The 21,026-nt window shown below is 34.8% G+C and overlaps 2 protein-coding genes across 3 annotated transcripts; one reads left to right on the top strand and one right to left on the bottom strand.

Annotated features, from left to right (window-relative positions):
* The first annotated feature begins 1,849 nt into the window (after positions 1–1,849).
* On the top strand, positions 1,850–7,642 carry LOC110717595 (probable GTP diphosphokinase CRSH, chloroplastic). The gene is made up of 5 exons (XM_021896339.1): positions 1,850–2,321; positions 3,747–4,679; positions 5,770–6,051; positions 6,562–6,690; positions 7,010–7,642. Exons 1-5 carry the CDS (start codon positions 1,944–1,946, stop codon positions 7,055–7,057), a joined length of 1,770 nt encoding a protein of 589 aa, XP_021752031.1. The 5' UTR covers positions 1,850–1,943; the 3' UTR covers positions 7,058–7,642.
* Positions 7,643–8,828: 1,186 nt separating this feature from the next.
* Positions 8,829–20,140, bottom strand: LOC110717766 (transmembrane protein 120 homolog). 2 transcript variants are annotated; one of them, XM_021896536.1, is made up of 11 exons: positions 20,009–20,140; positions 17,980–18,213; positions 17,793–17,871; positions 17,618–17,712; positions 16,333–16,437; positions 16,167–16,246; positions 15,211–15,301; positions 13,749–13,856; positions 10,579–10,665; positions 9,378–9,440; positions 8,829–9,247 (listed from the first exon to the last, which is right to left on the bottom strand). In XM_021896536.1, exons 2-11 carry the CDS (start codon positions 18,211–18,213, stop codon positions 9,116–9,118), a joined length of 1,074 nt encoding a protein of 357 aa, XP_021752228.1. In that variant the 5' UTR covers positions 20,009–20,140; the 3' UTR covers positions 8,829–9,115. The 2 variants fall into 2 exon arrangements, with proteins under 2 accessions (XP_021752228.1, XP_021752229.1); XM_021896537.1 differs by lacking the exon at positions 20,009–20,140 and adding an exon at positions 18,332–18,576.
* Between the last annotated feature and the right edge of the window lie 886 nt (positions 20,141–21,026).

Below are 21,026 nucleotides of genomic sequence, written 5' to 3'. Positions count from 1 at the left end.
AAAAAAAAAAAGTAACATTAAGCGCATTTTTAGTGTGGCTGGCCACACCGTGTGGCCGACTGACACACACCAAAACACTGATCAAGTAATCCCTGACCGGCCGAGCAACCCCTAACCGACCGAGTAACAATTGACCAAGTAACCCATGGCTGATCGAGTAATCCCTGATTGACCAAATAACCCCTGGCTGAGTAAACTTTGACCAAGTCGTTGGCCACACCGACCACACGGTGTAGCCGGCATATGAAACTTTGTTATTTGCTAATGGAAGGGGCCGGGATAAAAACACACGTTTTTTCACAATAAATTGAGAAAAATGATCACAAGTAAGAAGTAACACAATATATACGCTAAAAAATTATTTCAATACTTGTATGTTGTATTGACAACAATCACGAGGCGTTTGGAATATGAGAATGAGTGTTTGGAGATTACAATGGGAGAATGGGATTGAGAATTGATTGTTGGGAAAAAAATAAAAATATGGCAATACTTTGTTTGAGTGATGGATAGGAATAGATAAGGAATAAATAACAAAAATCCAAAATCACCCTTACTAACCTTTCTCCTTTATTCTTTTCATTATTGGCAAAAATGTCATTTTTTTTTACCTATTTCCATTCCCTTTCATTTTACCTACCTTTCTTAGGTAATAAAATGGTGGAGATTCATTCCATTTATTCCCTCTTTCATTCTCAATCCGTAAATTTTTTTTTTTTAATAGGGATTAAAATTCCCATTCCCACTCCCATGTGCCAAACCCCCTCGAGAAAAGAAATTATTCCTTCTTGTTAGATTCATTCAAAAATAGATTTAAGTCCGGCTAGTCCGCAAATATTTCGTTAGTGTCATATGCCTCTCGTTCGTCGATCCAATTATTTCATAGAATAGAAGATTGCAACTTATTATTAGCCAAGTAACAAATGAAGAAATTAAAAGCATGTTTCTTTTCATATGAATCCTTACAAAGCTAGAGAGGTATTTTAAAGGGAGAAAAGTTATATACTTATTAGTATATAATAGGGATATAATGATAGCTTAGTACAACAAAAAAGTAACGGGACTACATATTATCACTTTGATAATTGCACTCTAATCACTTTGATCCCTATAAGATAGATATGTCCAACTATTTGCACCCCATAAGCTTAGTAAATACAATTTACAAAGCAATTTCGAAACTACGAGTAGATGTTTGTCGATTATATTCTATTCTCCAAAGGTCAATTAGCCTTCTTCAAAATATGCTCAATCACTCCATATTGGTCTATGCATGATAATATCTTTATTATACAAGAAGTTTTGAACTTTGTACAAGAATCAAATAACAAAACAAGTTGGTATGCCCTTAAACTCAATATGAAAAAAACTTATAATAATATAGAATGAAACTTCATATTAATAGCATTTGGTTGTCTAATGCAATAGATCAATTGGATACGAGAATCCTTTACTTAATAACACATATTCCCTTAAAATAAAGGTAAAAACAACGTAATGGTTCAAATCATCTAGAGGCTTAACACAAGATGATCCACTTCTACCATATTGTTATATTTTATGTATGGAAGTTTTCAATTAGTTTTAGATAGTTTGGATATTATGATTCCTTATAATAACTCTAATTTATTTCTCATTGTTTCAAATGCATTATGTGTTCCCCTCGTGAACAGAGTCTTATAATTTCGTTTTCCTTTACCTTATTGTAATAACATATGATAGATTCACATAGATATAATAGTGTAATATGAAAAATTAATTATCGCTAATGAATATCAGCTAGCTTAGTTGGCTAACCGAAACCCACATTTCAAAATGGACCAATGTCTGCGATAACAAATAACGACCACAAAACACACCACAATAACCAACTCCACATACATTATCACTCTCACTCAATCACCCGCCCAAAATCCTCTCCCTTTCTCTCTCTTCATCCTTCAATGGAGCTCCGATCTCACGACTTCATTCTCCACTCAACAATCCCCAATCTCAAAACCCTAATTCCAATATTCCGCGCTTCAACCACCCTTCTCCGGCGCCGGATAACCGTCGCTTGCGTCCGAGCATCGGCGGAAAAGGAAACTCCGGCGACGGCGTTGGAGCAGCCCGGTGGAAAAATGGTGGCGGAACTCGTTGGAGCTTTCAATCAGCTGACTGAAAGAATGAACTATAATGTGTTATCTACTAGCTCTTCTCGGATTCTTTTTAAAGCTTTGAAGATTTCAATCCCAATTTTGCAGACTCTTCCTTTGTCTCCTGATGGTAGGTCACCTCTCTCTAAGGCGTTGACGGTTGCGGTTCTCCTTGCTGATCTTCAGGTTCAGCTCATTTATTCTCCATGGTCTCGGTTTTTATTATACACTCGGGATTAATGCTCTTTTTTTTTGTCATTTAATGCTCGTGAGTGGAATGTTGGAGTTTCAAATCAGTGAAGAAATAGCCTTTATTTTTTGGATTTCTATTTGTAGCGTGTGTTTATTAGGATTAACGCTTTATAAATCAAGGGGGAAAGTAATTTAATTGTCTATTCAGTGAGTCTGTGGATTGTGACACTCAAATTGTTTGTGCTATTATTCAAGAACTGATTGTTGAGATTTCTTGCATTTAGAGAAGATTAGAGTGTAATTAGTTGATTGCTAATTATTATAGGAAAGTATGTTGATTAACATTGTTTTAGTGAATCCTTGTGAATTGTGATGATACTACTACCTATATCTATTAATAAACTTCCCATTTGACTGTTTAAGGTTGGAGTTTTATATCTCTAATCATTATTATATTTGAAATTATGATAATGGTCATTATTCAATTATTTATCATTAGAAATTGTGAAAAGTTAAATGAGATGTTTATAACTTGTATGAGGAATCGAGGATGAGAGAATGTGTTGGAAAATAATATTAGAATGAAAGGGAAAAAGTTTTATAAAATCTGGAATCTTATTTGTTGAATGAGCTGTGGATAATCTCTAACTCTTTTCAAGACGATTTACGCTTTCCAATACAAATTACAAGGAGGTAATAGCATATAATAAATAAAATATGCTTAAGAGAGAAAAGGTTTGCAATAACACAATGAGTTTAAGAAATGGAATGGGAAGAAATATGTATATATATATATATGGTCAGTTTTTGTCATCTGCTTAGATATTCTCCCGCCACTCCACCCTATCCAATTGCATGTTTTCTTCAATTCCCAATAGATTCATACCACTCTCAACCATCCTCCAAGTTTTCTTCTATCCCCAATACTCATACAGTCATACTACTCTCATATATATCCCTCGGGATGCTATCACTTTGCCACTCTTAAAGCCTCCTAACGGGTGCATCACTCGATCTTTGTCTTAAATAGCCAAACCACCTTAGGCTACTTTCCCCCCTCTTATGCTCAATAGGTGTAACCCCTACTTTCCTAATTATTTCATTCCTCAAGCACTTCTTTTTTGCATGGCCACACACATAACGTAGCATAGGCACCTCCGCCACATTCGACTTATGAACGAAACCAGGAAATTAAGTTGACCAGCTTGACCAGACCCGATTGGCCCATTTGACTGGTCTTAAATGATAAGAAGAGATCAATAAATCACTAGCATAACAAACTTGATTAAGCTTATAGTTTGTAAATTGTCATTTGTTGTGTTTTGCTACTGTGATCTATGATGCATCATGAGATTGTTTTGAGTCCTGGAAAAATTGAACGTGCATCAACTGAAGTCTATTTTCAACTGATGGCTGCAGATGGATGCAGAGGTAATTGCAGCCGGCATACTAAGAGAAGTTTGGGAGGCTGGTGCAATCTCTTTACATGAAGTGAGAGATAGGATAGGTACTGGTACTGCTCATTTACTGCATGAAAGCCTGCGTGTGAAAAAGGCTCCATTTGGAGCCGAGCTTCTGGATGATGATAATGCAGCTGCAATAAGGAGGTTTTGTCTGACATATTATGACATCAGGGCTGTAGTTTTAGATCTTGTCTTGAGGCTAGATATGATGAGACATCTAGATTACCTTCCTAGATATCAGCAGAAGATTATTTGTCTTGAGGTCATGAAAATACACGCACCTTTAGCTCATGCTGTGGGAACATACTTCTTATCGCTGGAGTTAGAGGATTTATCTTTCAGATACTTGTTTCCTTCTTCTTACCTCTATGTTGATACATGGTTGAAGAGGTATGAGAAGGGTAGCAAGGATTTAATAGAGCTTTGTAGAGATCACTTACTTGAATCTTTGACTATGGATCCATTGTTGCAGACGATTGTTGATAATATTTCAGTCAAAGGTCGATATAAAAGTCGTTATAGCACCATGAAGAAGCTTCTAAAAGATGGCCGTAAGCCTGAGGAGGTAAATGACGTCATGGGCCTGAGAGTAGTGTTGAAGCCCAAGCCTGATGTTGATATGACAGAAGTGGGAGACAAGGCATGCTACAGGGCTCGAGAAATTGTCCTTTCTTTATGGAAAGAAATGCCTAATAGAACGAAAGACTATATAGCTAAACCAAAAGCTAATGGATACAGGAGCTTGCACATGGCTGTTGATGTGAGTGATGATGGTCATGCAGTTCCGCTGATGGAAGTACAGATACGGACTACAGAGATGGATATGTTAGCTTCTGGTGGAACAGCATCCCATTCCTTGTACAAAAGTGGGCTTACAGGTCCAGAAGAGGTAAGCTGTCTTAGAATTAATTGGCAGTCTTTTATACTCTGAATGTCATAGTAATGATTAATCAACCAAACTAGATAGTCCAAGCCCACACACACCCCACTACACCAGTGACATTTCATTATACATGACAATCTAACAATGGAATTTAGTTTTGAAAACTCATTATCCCCTCTTCCTGGTCACGTGTTGATTATTCTTCCAAGCTCTTCGCAATGGGATTGCGTCATAAATTATTTTCCTTCTGGATTGATTAGCAACTATTGCAGTTCTATACGGTATGACGTTGCTGAGGCAAGAAATTAAACCCTCTTTGGTTGACAGGGGTATTATGGTTGTGACTTGTGACATTGAGTTACCTTACTCCCTAGTCTCTACACTCCTCTTCCTATGATGGGATGTGTACTGGTGGTTGTTCTTGCTGTTATTATTTACATTAATACTACGTTCAATATCACTACATAACTTCTTTACAGTAATCAAGTTGAAACTTTTGGTTGTAGAAGTTTCTGCTGAGCATCTCCTTCTGGAGCTGGTGTATCTTTTTTTTTCAAGAAAAGATCTAATATGCTAGTGTCATGATTTGTCTGGGGGACGTAATATATACTTCATAGTAACTAAAACATTGTGACCAGGGGCCTAAGTTTGTCAGTTGACTACATTTTGGGCTTTATCCAAGAAATTAAACAAAGGGGAAGGAGAGGAAGAATACCAAGACTGTCAACTTATGCTGCTCATTGATATGCAGGGAAAAATAAATGAAGAAATAGATCATATTTAGGAAAACTAACAGTTGATTTTTAATTGATAATGATAAAGGGTAACAGTGTGTATGTTTCATCATCCCTTGGCCTACGATGGATGGAGCTTATTGTAGATTTTAAATGATTACAGTTTTGCTTCCTCAAAAAAAAAAAAAAAAAAAAAAAAAAAAAAAAAAATGATTACAGTTTTTGAATATTTTTAGCTGTAGAAGATCATCCTTGTCTCTTATTTGTTTGCTCTATAAAGCTCATTGGTTAAGCAGAGAATTTCTGAAGCTACAAACTTAAAAATCTTACAGATTTTTTAATTCAATTTTTAACTTCCTCAGGCAAAACGGCTCAAAGCCATTATGGTGGCTGCAGCAGAACTGGCTGCTTTGCGTCTTAAGGATCTTCCATCTGTGTACCATAACTCAGAGATTCATCAGAAAGATAGAGTGTTTTTCTTATTAGACAAAAATGGTGATGGTAGGATTAGCATCGAGGAACTAATGGAAGTGATGGAAGAGCTTGGTGCCCAAAGGGAGGATGCACAAGAGATGATGCAGCTTCTTGATTCAAACAGTGATGGTTCCCTGAGCTCTGATGAATTCGAGTCATTCCAGAAGCAGGTATATGCTGATTCCCATTTTCTCCATAGTTGAAATTTTGAAACTGTCAGTTCTAGTTTCTAGTTTCAACTTATCATCCATATTGCTCTTGGTTTGGAATCAAATTAAACTCTATACTTATGATCTTTACTCTAGCCTACTTTCTTATCTTATTATGAACATAAACTCGAAGTTTTTTAAAAGTCTTGTTCTTCGTTAAGATTCTTATCCTTTTAATTGGCATAATATACTGTTTACTACATACAGTTTTATATAGAAATGTAGTGAGATCAATAATGCTACAACTCTTCTACACGCATGCACATTATGTACACGATCTCATGATTAAAAGGTCTAATGTGCAGCCAAGTAAGGGCCTATAACATATACTTGTATGTTTAATACTTTGTTGTGTCTACTTTATCTAATGATTTTCTAACACAAAGACAACTATATGGTGTAACATAGCCTTTTTTTTTTACAGTGACTGAATTTGGTATTTCATTTTTTTCTCTTCCTTCCAAACTGCAGGTTGACTTGATGCGCAACATTGATGATAGAGACGAACAATATAAAATTATGCTCGAGGAGAAGCTTCCCATAGCTGATGAAAGTGGCTTAATTCAGATTTACCGGAAAGAGCTCAGCAATGGAGTTGCTGTAAGTTAGCCTAGGTTATACTTCATAATTGTCCGCAAAAATTATTTTGTACAGATGGACAAATAACATTGTAAATAGCTAAGTAATACGGATCATTGCTTAACATATGAAATTGCATGTATATATTGCAAGTTTTCTTCATGTAAATATGAATCCAAGGTTAATGAAGATTATTTTCTCATTGGGTAGTACACATGAAATCTTTGAAAAAACACACACAACTAACAAGGTGAACGGAAAATGTTACATGCATGATTGCATGAATAAGATTAGATGTTTTACTATCTTAAATAATGAAGATACCTCCAAACCTTTTTAGGGCGTAATTGGTTGCTATGGCCACACTTCTTCTTGCGGCAATTGGTAGCATGAGGTGAGAGTCGAGCATAACACTTGCGACATACCTTCTTCTGAAGCTTGCATCGGTAAGCTAAAGCTGCTAAGTGTGGTAGTACTAGTAATGAATAAGCATATAAGCCGCCACCACCAAGTCTTCAGGTAAGGTGAATGGTCGAGCCACTCTTTATGTTATAATGTGTCAGAGTGTACATTTACTCTCCTCTTCCTTCACTTTGAAACTCATTTTCATCAATGCCATCTTCAAGTAGCTCTTTGTTACCAAAAAGAAGGCGTTGTTCGGGTTTTGGAACTCCTTCCTTTTCTTCAATCTTTGACTTCAGGTCGTTTATGGTGTTTTTTGGTTCGACGTCTAGGGTTATGGTTGTCCCTGTTAAAGTTTGCACGAAGATTTGCATTTTAAAAAAATGTCAATCTTCTTCTTTTGAATTTTTTTTGTATTTGTTTTTTCTGGTTTTAGCTGCTTATGAGTTTGTCAAAGTGACTTAAATAGAGCAAGAGGATCACAGTATTTATCACATTTACAACCTAAACTTGGGGGCCAAGCGCCCAAGCTTGTAGGAATGAAACAATATGTAAAAGGATGGATCATCTACAAAATTGTCGTTTAAGTTGTTATCAACAAAGCCAATTGTTTCTCAGTTACAGTATATGACTAAAAGAAAATTTGAAAAAGGTAATCTTGCAAAATAAATAGATATGTAGCTCTATTATACTCTCCGTTTCACAATAATCTAAGAAAATAATGAAAAGGAAGATGGCTATAGACATTGGAAGTGCCCGTTTCACAATAATCTAATAGTATTATTTTTCTTTTCCCAAATATTATATGTTACTGAAAAAAAAATATAATACTCCCCTATTCCAAAATTAAGTGTCCGTTTCTTATTTTGTACGAGAATTAAAGAAAGTGGAGGGAGTATAAAATCACGTGTGAAGTACATCGAGAATAATTAAAAAGAAAATGCTATATTTTGTTTTCTGATGGAGACAATAATGAAAATGCATTTAATATATTTTGTTGGTTTGTGCAATCAGTACATGTAGGCACCAAAAGAGTATGAAGATAGAAATGAATACTTAATTTTGGAACCCAAAATGGAATACAGACACTTAATTTTAAGACGGAAGGAGTATGTGTTACATCTTGTGTAACCAGCATTGTGGAACAATGGATAAGTATCCATAATAACTAAGATTTCGCAAATTCACACAGCACACATAGGATTCATAGCCTAATTTGCAGAATTGAAGATAAGGTTTGCAAATTACAACTACCAACTAAACTAATTGGATCATTAAAGACTCTTCTCCTGTCGGCCCATGATTGTTGATAGTGATTTCCTTATTGAAAAGTCATACTGTAAGCTATTAGTAGTGATAGTAAAGAGTACTTATGCACACTAAACTCTTCACCTCAGCGAAACAGTTACGGGGTTTGTTGATCAACATTCTAATTCTAAACCAGATTTTAGGAACAGCTTATTATAGTCCAGCAAAGTTCCCCGAGCAAATAACGGTTCTCGAATGCAAGGCTATTGAGTTCAACAAAGATAGCCTCCAACTTTGCTGTTCTTTTTACTTGTATGATTTATACTTAGTGAGGCCATAAACTAGTTGATCTTGGTCATTTCCCATTTTGAAACTCGAATTCGTAGTTTGTTTGCATGTTGAGATGATTCCAAGTTGCTGTCTTGCTGAGCATTTTTAAGAATGAGAACATGCACCTTTGGAATTTCGATGCATTTTCATTGACTGCTGAGCATTTCTAAGAGTACAAATGAGTAGTAAGAATGAATACATTAAAGTCAATATTGGGAAATACCCATTATTCACTAATACAATTTCAATCGAATCTAAAAAACGCAAGTAGTTTGTGGTAAATTAATAATCATACATGTCGATATCCTTTTCTTATTTATTCTTTTCTTTTCTTTTGATGTACCTTTAGCAAATCTACTGTATGACCAAAGCATCACATAACCAACAAACTGAGAATATACATTGTAAAAAGGAGAAGAAAATAAAACTGGTATGAGAATATCAAAACTTTTCAGAAATTTCATTCCTAATCTATCTGTTGCTGACTTTTAGTCCTTTTCATCTTTGCTTTAAACCGCGATTTGACAAGCAAACTTTGCACCGTGTTTACAAAATTCCCGACTGCCATCAAAACCAGGAGAAATCCACAGAAGACAACCTGCCAAAGGTACTTGTTACTAAATACTAACTTATCGTAATACTGTTGAAATATTAAGCAGGAAGAATTCACATAACCCTTTTTCCCTCCTCTACGGGAAATTGAAAAGGCTGTAAGACAGGTAGCTCACCTGCCATTCAACCCCAGCAAATGCAGTTCGAAGCAACAGCAATCCAACATATGCCTCAAAGCCCTGGAAAAAATTTGCAGGGTACAAACAATTAATGAGCATACTCTGTTCTATTGAGTTTGATCTTGGCAACTAGGACTCAACAGATTTATTGATAACATACTTAACACAGAAGTTAACTAGTCATCCATCCACAAGCATGAATCAACAACTGTGCCAATATAACAAAGTAAAACTGATTGCCTTCTATAAGAAATTTAAAACAATAATAACTTCATTTGTGGACATACTTAAAAAGGCCATTTATGGACATACTTTTCAATAAAAAAGAAAATTTTGGCTCATAGAAAGATGGTTAGATGGGGCTCGTAGTTTAGCACACCAATTGTACATTTTAATTTATTAAAGCATATATTATATAAAAGGTCAGGCCTATTCAGTAGCAAGTAAATTTTCCTCATCACTCTCATTCGCCTCGCAGCCTCATATGGGTAAAGCAACATATAGACACCTAGATCCCATCAATAAAACACATGTTTGGATAGCAATTATTGAGGGAAACGGAAAGGAGGGGATTATTAAAAGGGGAAGGAGAGAGTGAGCTTCATTTCTTCCTAAATCTTTCCAATATTGGAAGGATCTGGTTGAATAAAGAGAAGAAAAATAGATCCTTCCCTCCCTTCCCTTCTTCTATATGATATCAAATAAGGGATGACAATTACCACCCTTTCTATTCTCTTCCTTTCCCTTCATTTCTTTCTCCAAACATAGGCTTTATTGGGTCCGATACTAGTAAAGGAAAAGAAGAAAAAGGAGGGGAAGGGGAAGGGAAGAGATTTTATTTTCTAACCTTTGTGTAATGAAAGGAAAAGAATGGAAGCGAAAGGAAATTCGATACAATTGTTATTTTTCTCTTCCCTGTCAAATTCCTCCAATTTTTTTTTTGGGGTAAGTGGGGGGGGGGGGGTGAAACTTTTGTAAAGGGGTTTTCCTCCCATTTCCCTTCCTTTCATATGAATTCCCATTTCATCCATCAAACCAAACATGGGAACGTAATAAAATCCTTTCCTTGATGTAATAATACAATCCCAAGTACATGCAAAACAAAAACTATAAGGCAAAGTATAGGTACATAATGCATTATGCAACAATAAAAGATTATGCAGCATTCGTAATGCAATAAGCACTGAATACCAAATACCTGCAAAATGAAAAGAATAGGGCAAAGCAGCAAAAGCTGGCCACGCTCTCCAGTTGATTCGCCCCACACAACATCCATTCTCTTTGCCTGAAATATGTCAGAAGATAACAGTGTAAAACTGCTATACCATTACACATAGATCATAGGAGGGGGTCACCTCTCCTGCCTGAACAATATTTGCAAATTATCGCACTACAAGAATGGGGAATTTCACACAAACATGGAAACAACAATGAATAAGTTCCCCAAGCCTAGCAATAATGTGTCAAAAAATTGGACACAAAATCACAAACCTAGTGAAGCTTATAGCAGTACACTCGTGTTAAAATAAAGTTCATGTTATAAAAGATTTTCAATCAAACTTAATGGAAAGATCCATCTCACAACAAGTGTTTAAAACACGCCAAATTTTCTGTCAAAAGAGTCAGGCCACATACAAGCCCAGAGATTCCACGGCTATCTAATCCATCCCACTTGTTAATCGATAGCCCATCGAACTTATATTGCTGGTCATCCTCCTTACTCTTCTTCAATGTGGGTGGCTAGTTCTAAACCACATGAGGCTCTTTTAAATATTTAATCGTCATGCATACTAATGCTAATATTTTCACATTCAGAATCATATTATAGTCACATCATAAAATCACTTGTTTCTTCACAGAACATAAGATGCTGAAGCATGCAAGTGTAATCAATAATTATAAACACTTAAAATTAGTAAATTACAATGAAGGAATCCAGTTTTTCCAAATTTGTCAATTCAAGCTGTGTCAGACATAACACACAACATAACAACCATTACATATTTGCTTCCACAAATCTGCAATCATTACCACAATCAATGCAACAGCTATTTCTTTCTTTTGACAACAGTCTACTCAATATAGAACTAATAGTAGCAGCCTCTGAGCAATATGAACATTCCATCAGAAACAATAGTATGAGCTCCTGATAAGTGTCATTTATGACCCTATTTTCTAGTCATGTTCCTTAGATTATAGGTTGGTTCAATTAGCATTTTAGTGCTTTTATCTATGTTATTGGTATTTTGTAATTTATTTCCTTATTGTGTGTTTTTATAGGTTATTGAGTCATTTTGGATGATAAAAAGATGAACTGAATAAAGGAGCCAATGTCAAATGCAAATGAATATATGTTAAGTTCCTTCGGAGGAACTGGAAGACTGACGCATATGCAAAGGAACTTACTGGCCGGACTTGTCCAGATTCATTGCAACGTGATATTTGGTTACTTGGAGAATAATTCTTGAATATTTACAGTTGGAAGGAAGATATATTTGATAAGAAGAAGATCCTATCACTTAGGAAAAGATTTGGCAAAAGATAGAATTTCCTAGATTCTATCCAACTACTTTCCTTATCTCATAATATCTTAGGTATTTTAGAGATTTTTACTTGGGAAATAGTTCTATCACGATTCTATAAAACCCCAAAGTTATTCAGCGTTTAAGGCATCCCATTCTTCATTCATCTCTCACTTGTGTTCACTTTTAGAAGGAACTGCCTAGAGGAACTCGACATGTTTTTCTCTAAAAGCTTTTCTTCTTTGCTCAGTAACATGAGTGAGTAATTCTTTATAGAGAAGACCATGTAATTAGTTAATATTTTGGGAATATTCTTGAATTACTGTTTATTTTTATGAATGATGATTTCTTATAAGTAAGTGCACAACTATTTGTTTGGGTCTAATTTCTATTGCTAATTAATACTACTAAGTCCGTAATTGCTTGGGAATGTCAATGAAGTAGCAACCAATTGTAGAGGACATTCCACTCTATTAATTGTAAAGTTATTCTTGATCTAGGTGAAACCGTGTTTCAATAATGTCATGGTTGTCTAGGCTTGATGTTTTCCTAGTTCCTAATGCTATCAACACGTTAAATTCCTTGCTTGTAGTATAGGGGTTATTTGTTGGTTAGGGTTAGTGAAAGTCGTAACCATTAATAAGGGATAACAGAGGAACTTGTTCCATAAGTCAAGTTGTTCCTAAAGGGTTAATTAATGTGTCAATGATTTTACGAAGTTTCCAGGGCTGGAATCTGATTATCTACCGAGTGTTTTCTCCATTGATTGCTTGTTCTTTAGTTATAACCCATTTTATTTATTATTCCTTTAGTTATTTTAGATTAGATTTCTCATATCAACCCCCACCCCCCAAATCGTGTTACTCTTGTGGAACTTGGATCTGGTGACTTGTTATTTTAGACTTACTTTCCTCGTGGGATCGACTCTTGCCCATTCCTTTAGTTATTTTAGATTAGATTTATCAACCCCCCACCCCCCAAATCGTGTTACTCTTGTGTAACTTGGATCTGGTGACTTGTTATTTTAGACTTACTTTCCTCGTGGGATCGACTCTTACTTGCCCTAGCTATTTCTTAAGGTGAACAAGGTTTAATTTTGTGTGCACTTCGACAACACACCAGCTCCATTGGAAACTCTATGGTGTATGCAAAAATTAGGTCTACTTAAGCCTATATATGCTCACTTCATGGATGTAGTTACAATAAATCCATCATATTCATACTAACCTTGATATAATACGCAACTAAATAACTACTCCCTCCGCCCCTTTTTTTAGTTCCCATTTGGAATTTTGACACTATTCATAATGTGAGAGAATCTTCTAAATTACTCTTAATATATAAAACATAACATGGTCATGTTGGGTCTTATTTGATTCGTCTCGATGAATGGATTATTAATATTCAATAGTTAGATTTTTTACTAATAAGCAACTAACGATATTTATGGTCAAAGTGTTGCATTGGCATACGTGCACAGTCCAAAAGGGAACTATAAAAGGGGCGGAGGGAGTATCAATTACTATTCAAGTTGATGATGACCTTCAGTTAATTTTTGATACTATAGCATACTTGCTCGAGCCTCTTATAATAATCTTCTTAAAATTATTGCTATTTAAGGAAAATTGAGGTTGAACCGCTGATCCTTTCAGCCTATTCTTCCATGTAGTCGAGGTCAAGACATAATGTAGCCAATAGAAAACCAATGGATGTCCAAAATTCATACCAATTACAAACTCCTCAAATCTAAGTTGATAGCCAAACATGTTATGCCAAAAAGTTTTATTTAGACAAAATTCATGGGGCATGTGCTGATGAGCGTAGCCTCAAATTAAAAAGCACAGACCTTTCCTAGTGCAATGCGAGTGTATAGCCTTTGCCGTTGGTAATGATTTTGCAATAGCATTGCAACTCCTTGCATCATAGCCCATTGTAGGAAAAGTTCAACCCCTCTCTGCATGAAATTAAGCGAGTTATAAAACAAACAAGAAACAAACCTAATTATGTATATCAGGTTGTAAATGATGATCAGCCTCAACAAACGTACGGAAATCATTGACTTCAGCTTATATACCTTGGCCTCAAAAAAAAGTAACTTCACAGTTTCTTTCAGAGCTCAAAAATATGGAATCAAATTAGATACAAAAAGAAGTGATCAACCTGTTTTATAAATGAAATCCCTTAGTGCCAAGAATTGTACAAAAAATACTAAAGAATTTCTTCGTTTGAAGTCAAAGATATTAAAAAAAAAAAAAAATAAATAAATAAAAATAATAATCCTTTTTCATTATCTAAGCATGTTTGCATTTACTAATATAAGTTTCTAATTAGAGAGAGATCTAGACAGCTCGACACTCAAGCTTGAATCCTACTAGGGGACTCACAAATTGTTAGACAGCACAATCAAACTCGACGGCTACAATTTAAGTGACAAATTGTTAGATGTTAGATCATAATCCAATTATAGTTTCAAAGCTACTTATTTCATACTTTCATTCACATAGAAGCATTGGCTTTATGTAAAGCATGCTCCTACCTAAGCACAAAACCTTTTGCACCGCTCAGATCAAGAGTTCCCATCACAAAACTAAGTACTTCCTTCGTTCTTTTTTTTATGGCACCATAGGAGTTTGGCACAAGATTTTTGATAGTGGAAAAAAGATGAGAGAGAAAGGTAAAAATACAAGATTGCCCATGTGATGGTATACATAAAATAAAAAATTAAGTGTTGAAAAGTAAGGGTATATTTGGTATTTGTAGTGTGAACACAAATATTTCTTTTCTTAAAATAGAAATAGTGTAATATTTGTAATACTTTCTTAAAAGGCAAGTGGTGCAATATTAAAAAAACGGAGGAAGTATTAAAGCTAAAAAATTCAGGATCAAAAGTCCTTATTCTGTTTATGCATGGAAAGTGTGGCTTAAAAGACCCTTATCACATGTAAGACTAGTCAAAATTGAACTCAACAAGAAAGGAATGCTAAATGAAATAAAATAAGTAAGAATTCACTGCTTGAGTCATTTTATCTTCCATTATACTTTTTTTTTTTTTTTTTTTTTTGAAAAATTATACTTGATTCTAGTGTAAGTCATAAAGTCAAAACTCCATATTGCCAGAGTAATAGATCTTCACAAAGATAACAGCAGGAATATTCATTAATGCAGCTAACCAAATTATTTTAGAGCACATGAAAGATAAATTTTGTTACTTAAGGCTAAAACCTTATGCATGAATCTACAGGTTATAACATGAAGCATTCCATAAAAAAAAATAATAATAATAAAATAAAAAAAAAAAAAAACCTAACCTGCTTCTGAGCACAGTCAGGTTGGCCTTTTACTTCCCAAGTAAGGCTCACAAGTGCCATTACCATTGCACAGTAATGATGATAAATCCACCTGCAAAAGTTAGCACAACGTAACTTTAGACACTGTTTAAACCATTACCTAAGATTAATGTTTGAGGGAGCGAATAGTGCAAAAAAGGGGGGAGGTAAATGAATATGGATGTAAATATGGATGACAAATAAAAATAATATAAAATAATATAAAATAAACTTCCAGTGCCCAGCAAAACACCATAAAAAAGCTCCCCTTCCAACCCAAAAACATACAAATAGCATGCTTTCCTGGTAAGATAGCCCACACATAATAACTACAGTCTTTCAGTATACACACTAACATATATGGAGTAAGTTATATCTAGAGCAGTGTAGCTGATCTAAGTCAGAATCAACCTACCAGATATCGTGGGGCCTGTTGACTATAGAAACAACACCACAAAAGGATGCAGGAAAGCTCCAAAAAAGTACATCTAAATAAGTACAACATGCTCATTAGAGAACTAAAGGGAGCATAAACCAGTAAATCGAAGGAAAATGACCGGCTAAATGAATTTAAAACTCAAATATTTGTATAATTTCCTTGTTTCACAAAAATTGAAACACTTACTAATTTGGGATGTTTCAAAATTTTGTGACACTTTACTCATAATTGGCCTGCTCTTTCTCTATCCCCCCCTATCGTATAATATAATTCACACTTTTTTGTAATTACATGGGTTAGCAACTCACTTACGACCTCTCTACTCTTGCCGAATTGTGCCAATTGTAAGTGTTGCAATTTTAAGTAAATAGGGGACATATAACACAATTAGGTAATACACCAAGTAAACTCATGCACAAGATTGAAACTAGGTTGCCACAACTAAATTAATACACATGATATAACAAGACTACAAGGCATAAAGAATTAAAAGCATTACCATGGACGAATGTCACTCCCATTCACTCTTAAGACGTTCTCTCTCAAAGCCAAACCTGTGTACAGGAATAAAAGCCAAGCCTAACAAAGTACACAAATAGCTGTGATTAAATTAAGCTAACTATAAAAACAAAATTGCAGTTTATGTGGCCAAGTCTAGCCTGTACCTGATACAATTGAACTGGAAAAGCAGGCATGCAGCCACCCCACATCCAAGATCTAAGAAATAGTAGCATTGATGGCAAAAGAAGAAACAAACAGGCAGTTCTATCCTGGTTAACCAAAGAGTGACATAATTAGATAAAAAAAAATTATCCAGAAACCTAAAGAAAAAGAGGGATCAACAAAAGAAAGAAGATGAAAGCACACAAAAAGGCAATATATGGAAGCTGTTAGTCTATAGATTTAGTCATCCATAGAAAAAAAAAATGATATTCACACATGCATATGTTTTACTACCTAAGCACCTAGTAAAATAAATTTCACGACAATATGACAGATTTAACCACAATACAATGAATTAAATTAGATATCTCAGTAATTGCCTTTGGCTCATTATTTATCATTTTGTTAAATCAATAGTATCTTTCCAGTTAGGGGTATTATTGGAAACTCTAGCAATTGTACAAACAAGGTTACATACATGTGAGCTCCCCTACCCTGACATAAATAAGGACCCCTTCCAAAACTTACAGATTTAATAATGGCATCACAGGGGTGGTTGATTACTTGATTAAGAAAACTCCTTTCAGCTCACCACCCCTATCCCTTGCTTTTTTTCTTCCTTAACTATCCACACCAAATGCTGAACAAAAAGTTTTAATCTGTATCATTCAGCAATAGTTGTTGATTTGAGTTGAACATGAATCCTTAGCAGTTTTTAAAAGTGTGACAAGTGTACGCAAATAACTGAATAAATCTAGCAACCAAAATTGCTAATCCAACTAACAGAGACCATTTTCTTTCTTTCTAACTCTCCATGCCCCCCCCCCTCTTCCAGGATAATTTGTACCTCCTCCATTCTTTGCTACTTGCACCATTTGGACTTATATACTATTCATGCTCTTTCCTTTGACCATATTACATGATTTATACACAAGGAAAATAAGTCATGTGAGATCTTGTTAGATTTGTCTTAATACATACTTCCAAACTATCAAAAATTTATACTTTTTTCTTACAAGATTATCAGAGATATTCACATCAAAGTTATGCATTAGTAAGAGTGACAGGCGGTGAAAGGCACACAATCACCCAGGAACCAATTTCCCCTTTTTCTCTTTCTACAAATTGTACAGCCTATATAGAAAAACCAAACTAATAATTTAAAGAATCAATTTAATGTACTTGTTCGGTGAATGCTTAATAAATCAATTGCAACAAATTCCGATTTGTCAAAAAGGCAATAATTAATAAAGATCAAAAATAAGTGATCAGCAAAAAAGAACCAACCTTGTACCTATTATACTCCTCTTTGACTTTAAACTGCACATCCTTCCTTATGGCTCGCACGTTAATTGGACCAAGAAACATCTTCAAGAACCGACCTATATAGAAAATCAAACTAATTAGTCACCACAATTAGCAACGAATGTTGATCCCAAGTGAAAAAACAAATGACACGCACTGTCAACTTTGCCAGCAAGAAAAGATGAAGCATCTCCATCAACGAGAATGCATTTTGCTTTATTCAACTCATCCTCAAGCTGCACCAAAAAAAAAAAAAAAAAAAAAAAAAAAAAAAAATCACAATTACAGCAACAAACAACAAAAACAACCAAATCAGCTCAACTATAAAGTAATTGATGAAGAACCTTTTCAGCTAGCGTGGCATCTATGCGACCATCCATCATGAGAGAACTGATGGAGGAACGAAGTTTCACAATGGATGCATCGAGTGAAAGAGCACGTTGTTGAAGGACTTTCTCTTCTCTCGATGACATGGAAATCAAAGAAGTTGCTGCTTCCTGCAATTGTTTTATTAGCTCTACCACTCTCTCCATTTCCTCCTCGATTTTTGGCTCCGACTGATTCGTTTGATCCCCCATCTGAGTGATCGGTAGCAAAAATTCAGTAGAACTCAAAATTAAGAATATTCAAAATAGTATCAAAACTGGATGAGAAAGAAGAAAAACCAAGAATGAGTTAGTGATATTAGAACTGTACATTTGTACAACAGGCTGGACAATATGATTAAGGATCACCTGACCAACCAGCTTTATATGATTTACACTTTGTTTGAATTGAAGGAAATGGAGGGAAAAGAAGGGAAGGGATATGGAGGGATTGATTTTTTTTCATTTGGATAACAAATGAGGAAGGAAAGGACTTGAAGGGGAGAGAAATGGAAGGATTTGGTTGTAAGAAATTAATGTCTCCAACAATGGAGAGATTTGGAGGGAAAACTCGTCTTTCTTCCCTCCCCTTCCTTTCTCTTCCCTCCCCTTCACCTCCCTTCCCTTCTTTTCTTTCCCATTTCTTTATCCAAACACACCCTTATGGAACATTTCGTCATATCTAAACTATTGGAGTCGTGGAAAATCTAAATGTTGAACATTGATGGCACAATGGGATAGATAATAATTTAGCTTATTATGTGGAAAATAGAAAGTGGGCTATTAATTTGGCATGTATGAATTAGCATTGGTAGTCATGTTTAAAATTAATTACTCACACATGAATGATCAGATGATATATAATGCATGCTGAACATTCACAGCTCCATACCAATCGGTTCTAATTCATATCAATTTTACTATAGGAGTGAATCTCAGACGACTTCCCTCCCCCAACCTACTGAGACAATGATAGACCGAGGAGACCTGGCCCGCCTATCATGAATAAATCAAGAAACCCTGAATAGTTTACTTCCAACAACCTCTAGTGCACACACCCCTCATACTTATCTTAATTGTGATCCAAGAGCCCTGGCTGGTCAAAAAAGAGGGAGCAATTCAATATCTTGCCGCAAGCAGCATAAATCAATCAATAAAGCCCTCGATCATTATTCAATAAAAAAATATTTAATATGTCCATTATTCTTGGAGATACCAAATGAGAGTTAAACACTTACACACTTTATCCTCCCACTTTAGTTAATAGCATCGTCCAATATGTTATCAATCATCCAACTGTCTAGAATCACATACATATTTCGGAATTCTCTCCATATTCACTAAATGGGATGATTCACATTACCAACTTTAGAAAAAGATTCCCACACCCCAGATGACATCGGTCCCCCCTTATATCTCACAACCTTTTCTCCCTTATCACATCAACCCTTTTTTCCTCACCCTTCCTACACCTTTCCTTACCACTTTTTCTCTCCATCCAATTTCAAGTTTCTATCACATATAATCATTTTATGACCCATCTCCCACTATTTTCCTAATCGACGGTCCAAACCCTATGTGATGAAAATTCATGGACCAAGGAATGAGTATAATTACATAATACGGAGTACCTCAATATAAACCCACTTTACAACACAACATCATAGTACTATTCAAATAAACAACAAATCAATCCATCAATAAAATACAAAGATATAGAAACAAAATTATACATACTTACATATACTTCAATCAAACACTAAATCAAATCTAACTCATAACTCTAAAATCAGATATTGCAAATCCAAACTTCTAGGTCTGAAACCTCAATTATAAATTAATAATCAAAACCCAGAAATGCTGAACTAATCACGATCAAATTAGCAATATCTAAATTAACACTAGCATATTCATCAGCACCACCACCGTGAGCGGCGGCAGAAGCAGCCGTGTATCTGAGATCAGCCGTGAGAGTAGAGAATGAAATCACGAAAAAAGAGAAAATTACCTTGGAGGCGGTGGCCGTAGAACTGATTTCCGGCGAGAAAGAAGAATGGAAGGAGTGAGGATTTTGATGATGTCGAGGTAGAGGAGACCGAGCTATAGAATGACAAGTTTGAGAAGTAGGAGAAGGGGAAGGTTGTACTTGTGCATGCTTGTTACTTTTCTCCAAATGTCAATTACAATCACACAAGTATGTACATACATACCATCATCACTTTTGGTTTTTTTTTTTTTTTTTCCTTCTTCTTTTCCTCCACATACTTTTGGTTTTTTATTACTTTTGTTTTTATATAAGTACTCCTCCTTTCCCATTTGTTTTTGACGTTTGGAATTATATGCGGTTATTAAGAAATAGTGTAAATTAGAGGTATTTCGCAATAATTCAATTTTTTAAAGTACAATTCTATCTAAACAAATAATATTGTACATGTGGGGTCGAAGAAATTAGAAGAGAGATGAGAGAGAAAGTAATAATGAGTATGGAAAACCAACTAAATAGTACAAAAAGTACAATTGCACATGGAAATTTAAAGGTTAGTTGAGTATTTAAATTGTAAAGCAAGGGTAATTTTGTCCAAAATTTATGACTAAAAGAGAAAAGATATTAAATGTAAAGAATAAAAAGGAACACCTAAAATGAAAACGTAAAAAACAAAAGGGAACGGAGGGAGTACTTGATTAGCTCCCACACGGATATAACAAAAAGATTCTATAATTGTACACATTTTCAAGTCATATCATCACTCAAAATATGTAAAATCTTGGTATTAACATAAACCAAACTACAAAAATTAAAATAATATAAACAAAAGAAAATTCGTATCTACAACAAAATTTAGTGGATTTTGTAATTAAACGGAGTAATCACGTATATACAAGGTTAATATTTAATTTCCTTAAAATTAGCTATATGTACCTTACGATTTAAAAGTACTTTGCAGTCAATATTTAGCTTTTCCTAAAAAAAAAATTAGGCGAGAAAAAATTGAAGGAGAAGCTGACACGTGTACACTTTGGGAAAA

Source organism: Chenopodium quinoa, unplaced genomic scaffold, assembly GCF_001683475.1.
Source record: "Chenopodium quinoa cultivar QQ74 unplaced genomic scaffold, ASM168347v1, whole genome shotgun sequence".
Lineage (NCBI taxonomy): Eukaryota > Viridiplantae > Streptophyta > Magnoliopsida > Caryophyllales > Amaranthaceae > Chenopodium > Chenopodium quinoa.
This window is presented reverse-complemented; position numbering and strand designations above follow the sequence as displayed.

Coding starts and splice junctions, on each gene's coding strand:
- LOC110717595 (XM_021896339.1), top strand. CDS start 1,944: ATGGAGCTCCGATCTCACGACTTCATTCTCCACTCAACAATCCCCAAT. Junction 4,680..5,769: donor GGCTTACAGGTCCAGAAGAG/GTAAGCTGTCTT, acceptor TAACTTCCTCAG/GCAAAACGGCTCAAAGCCAT. Junction 6,691..7,009: donor AGCTCAGCAATGGAGTTGCT/GTAAGTTAGCCT, acceptor AAACCTTTTTAG/GGCGTAATTGGTTGCTATGG.
- LOC110717766 (XM_021896536.1), bottom strand. CDS start 18,213: ATGGGGGATCAAACGAATCAGTCGGAGCCAAAAATCGAGGAGGAAATG. Junction 16,247..16,332: donor TTCCAGTTCAATTGTATCAG/GTACAGGCTAGA, acceptor GTACTTTGTTAG/GCTTGGCTTTTATTCCTGTA. Junction 9,441..10,578: donor CTATTCTTTTCATTTTGCAG/GTATTTGGTATT, acceptor AATTTTTTCCAG/GGCTTTGAGGCATATGTTGG.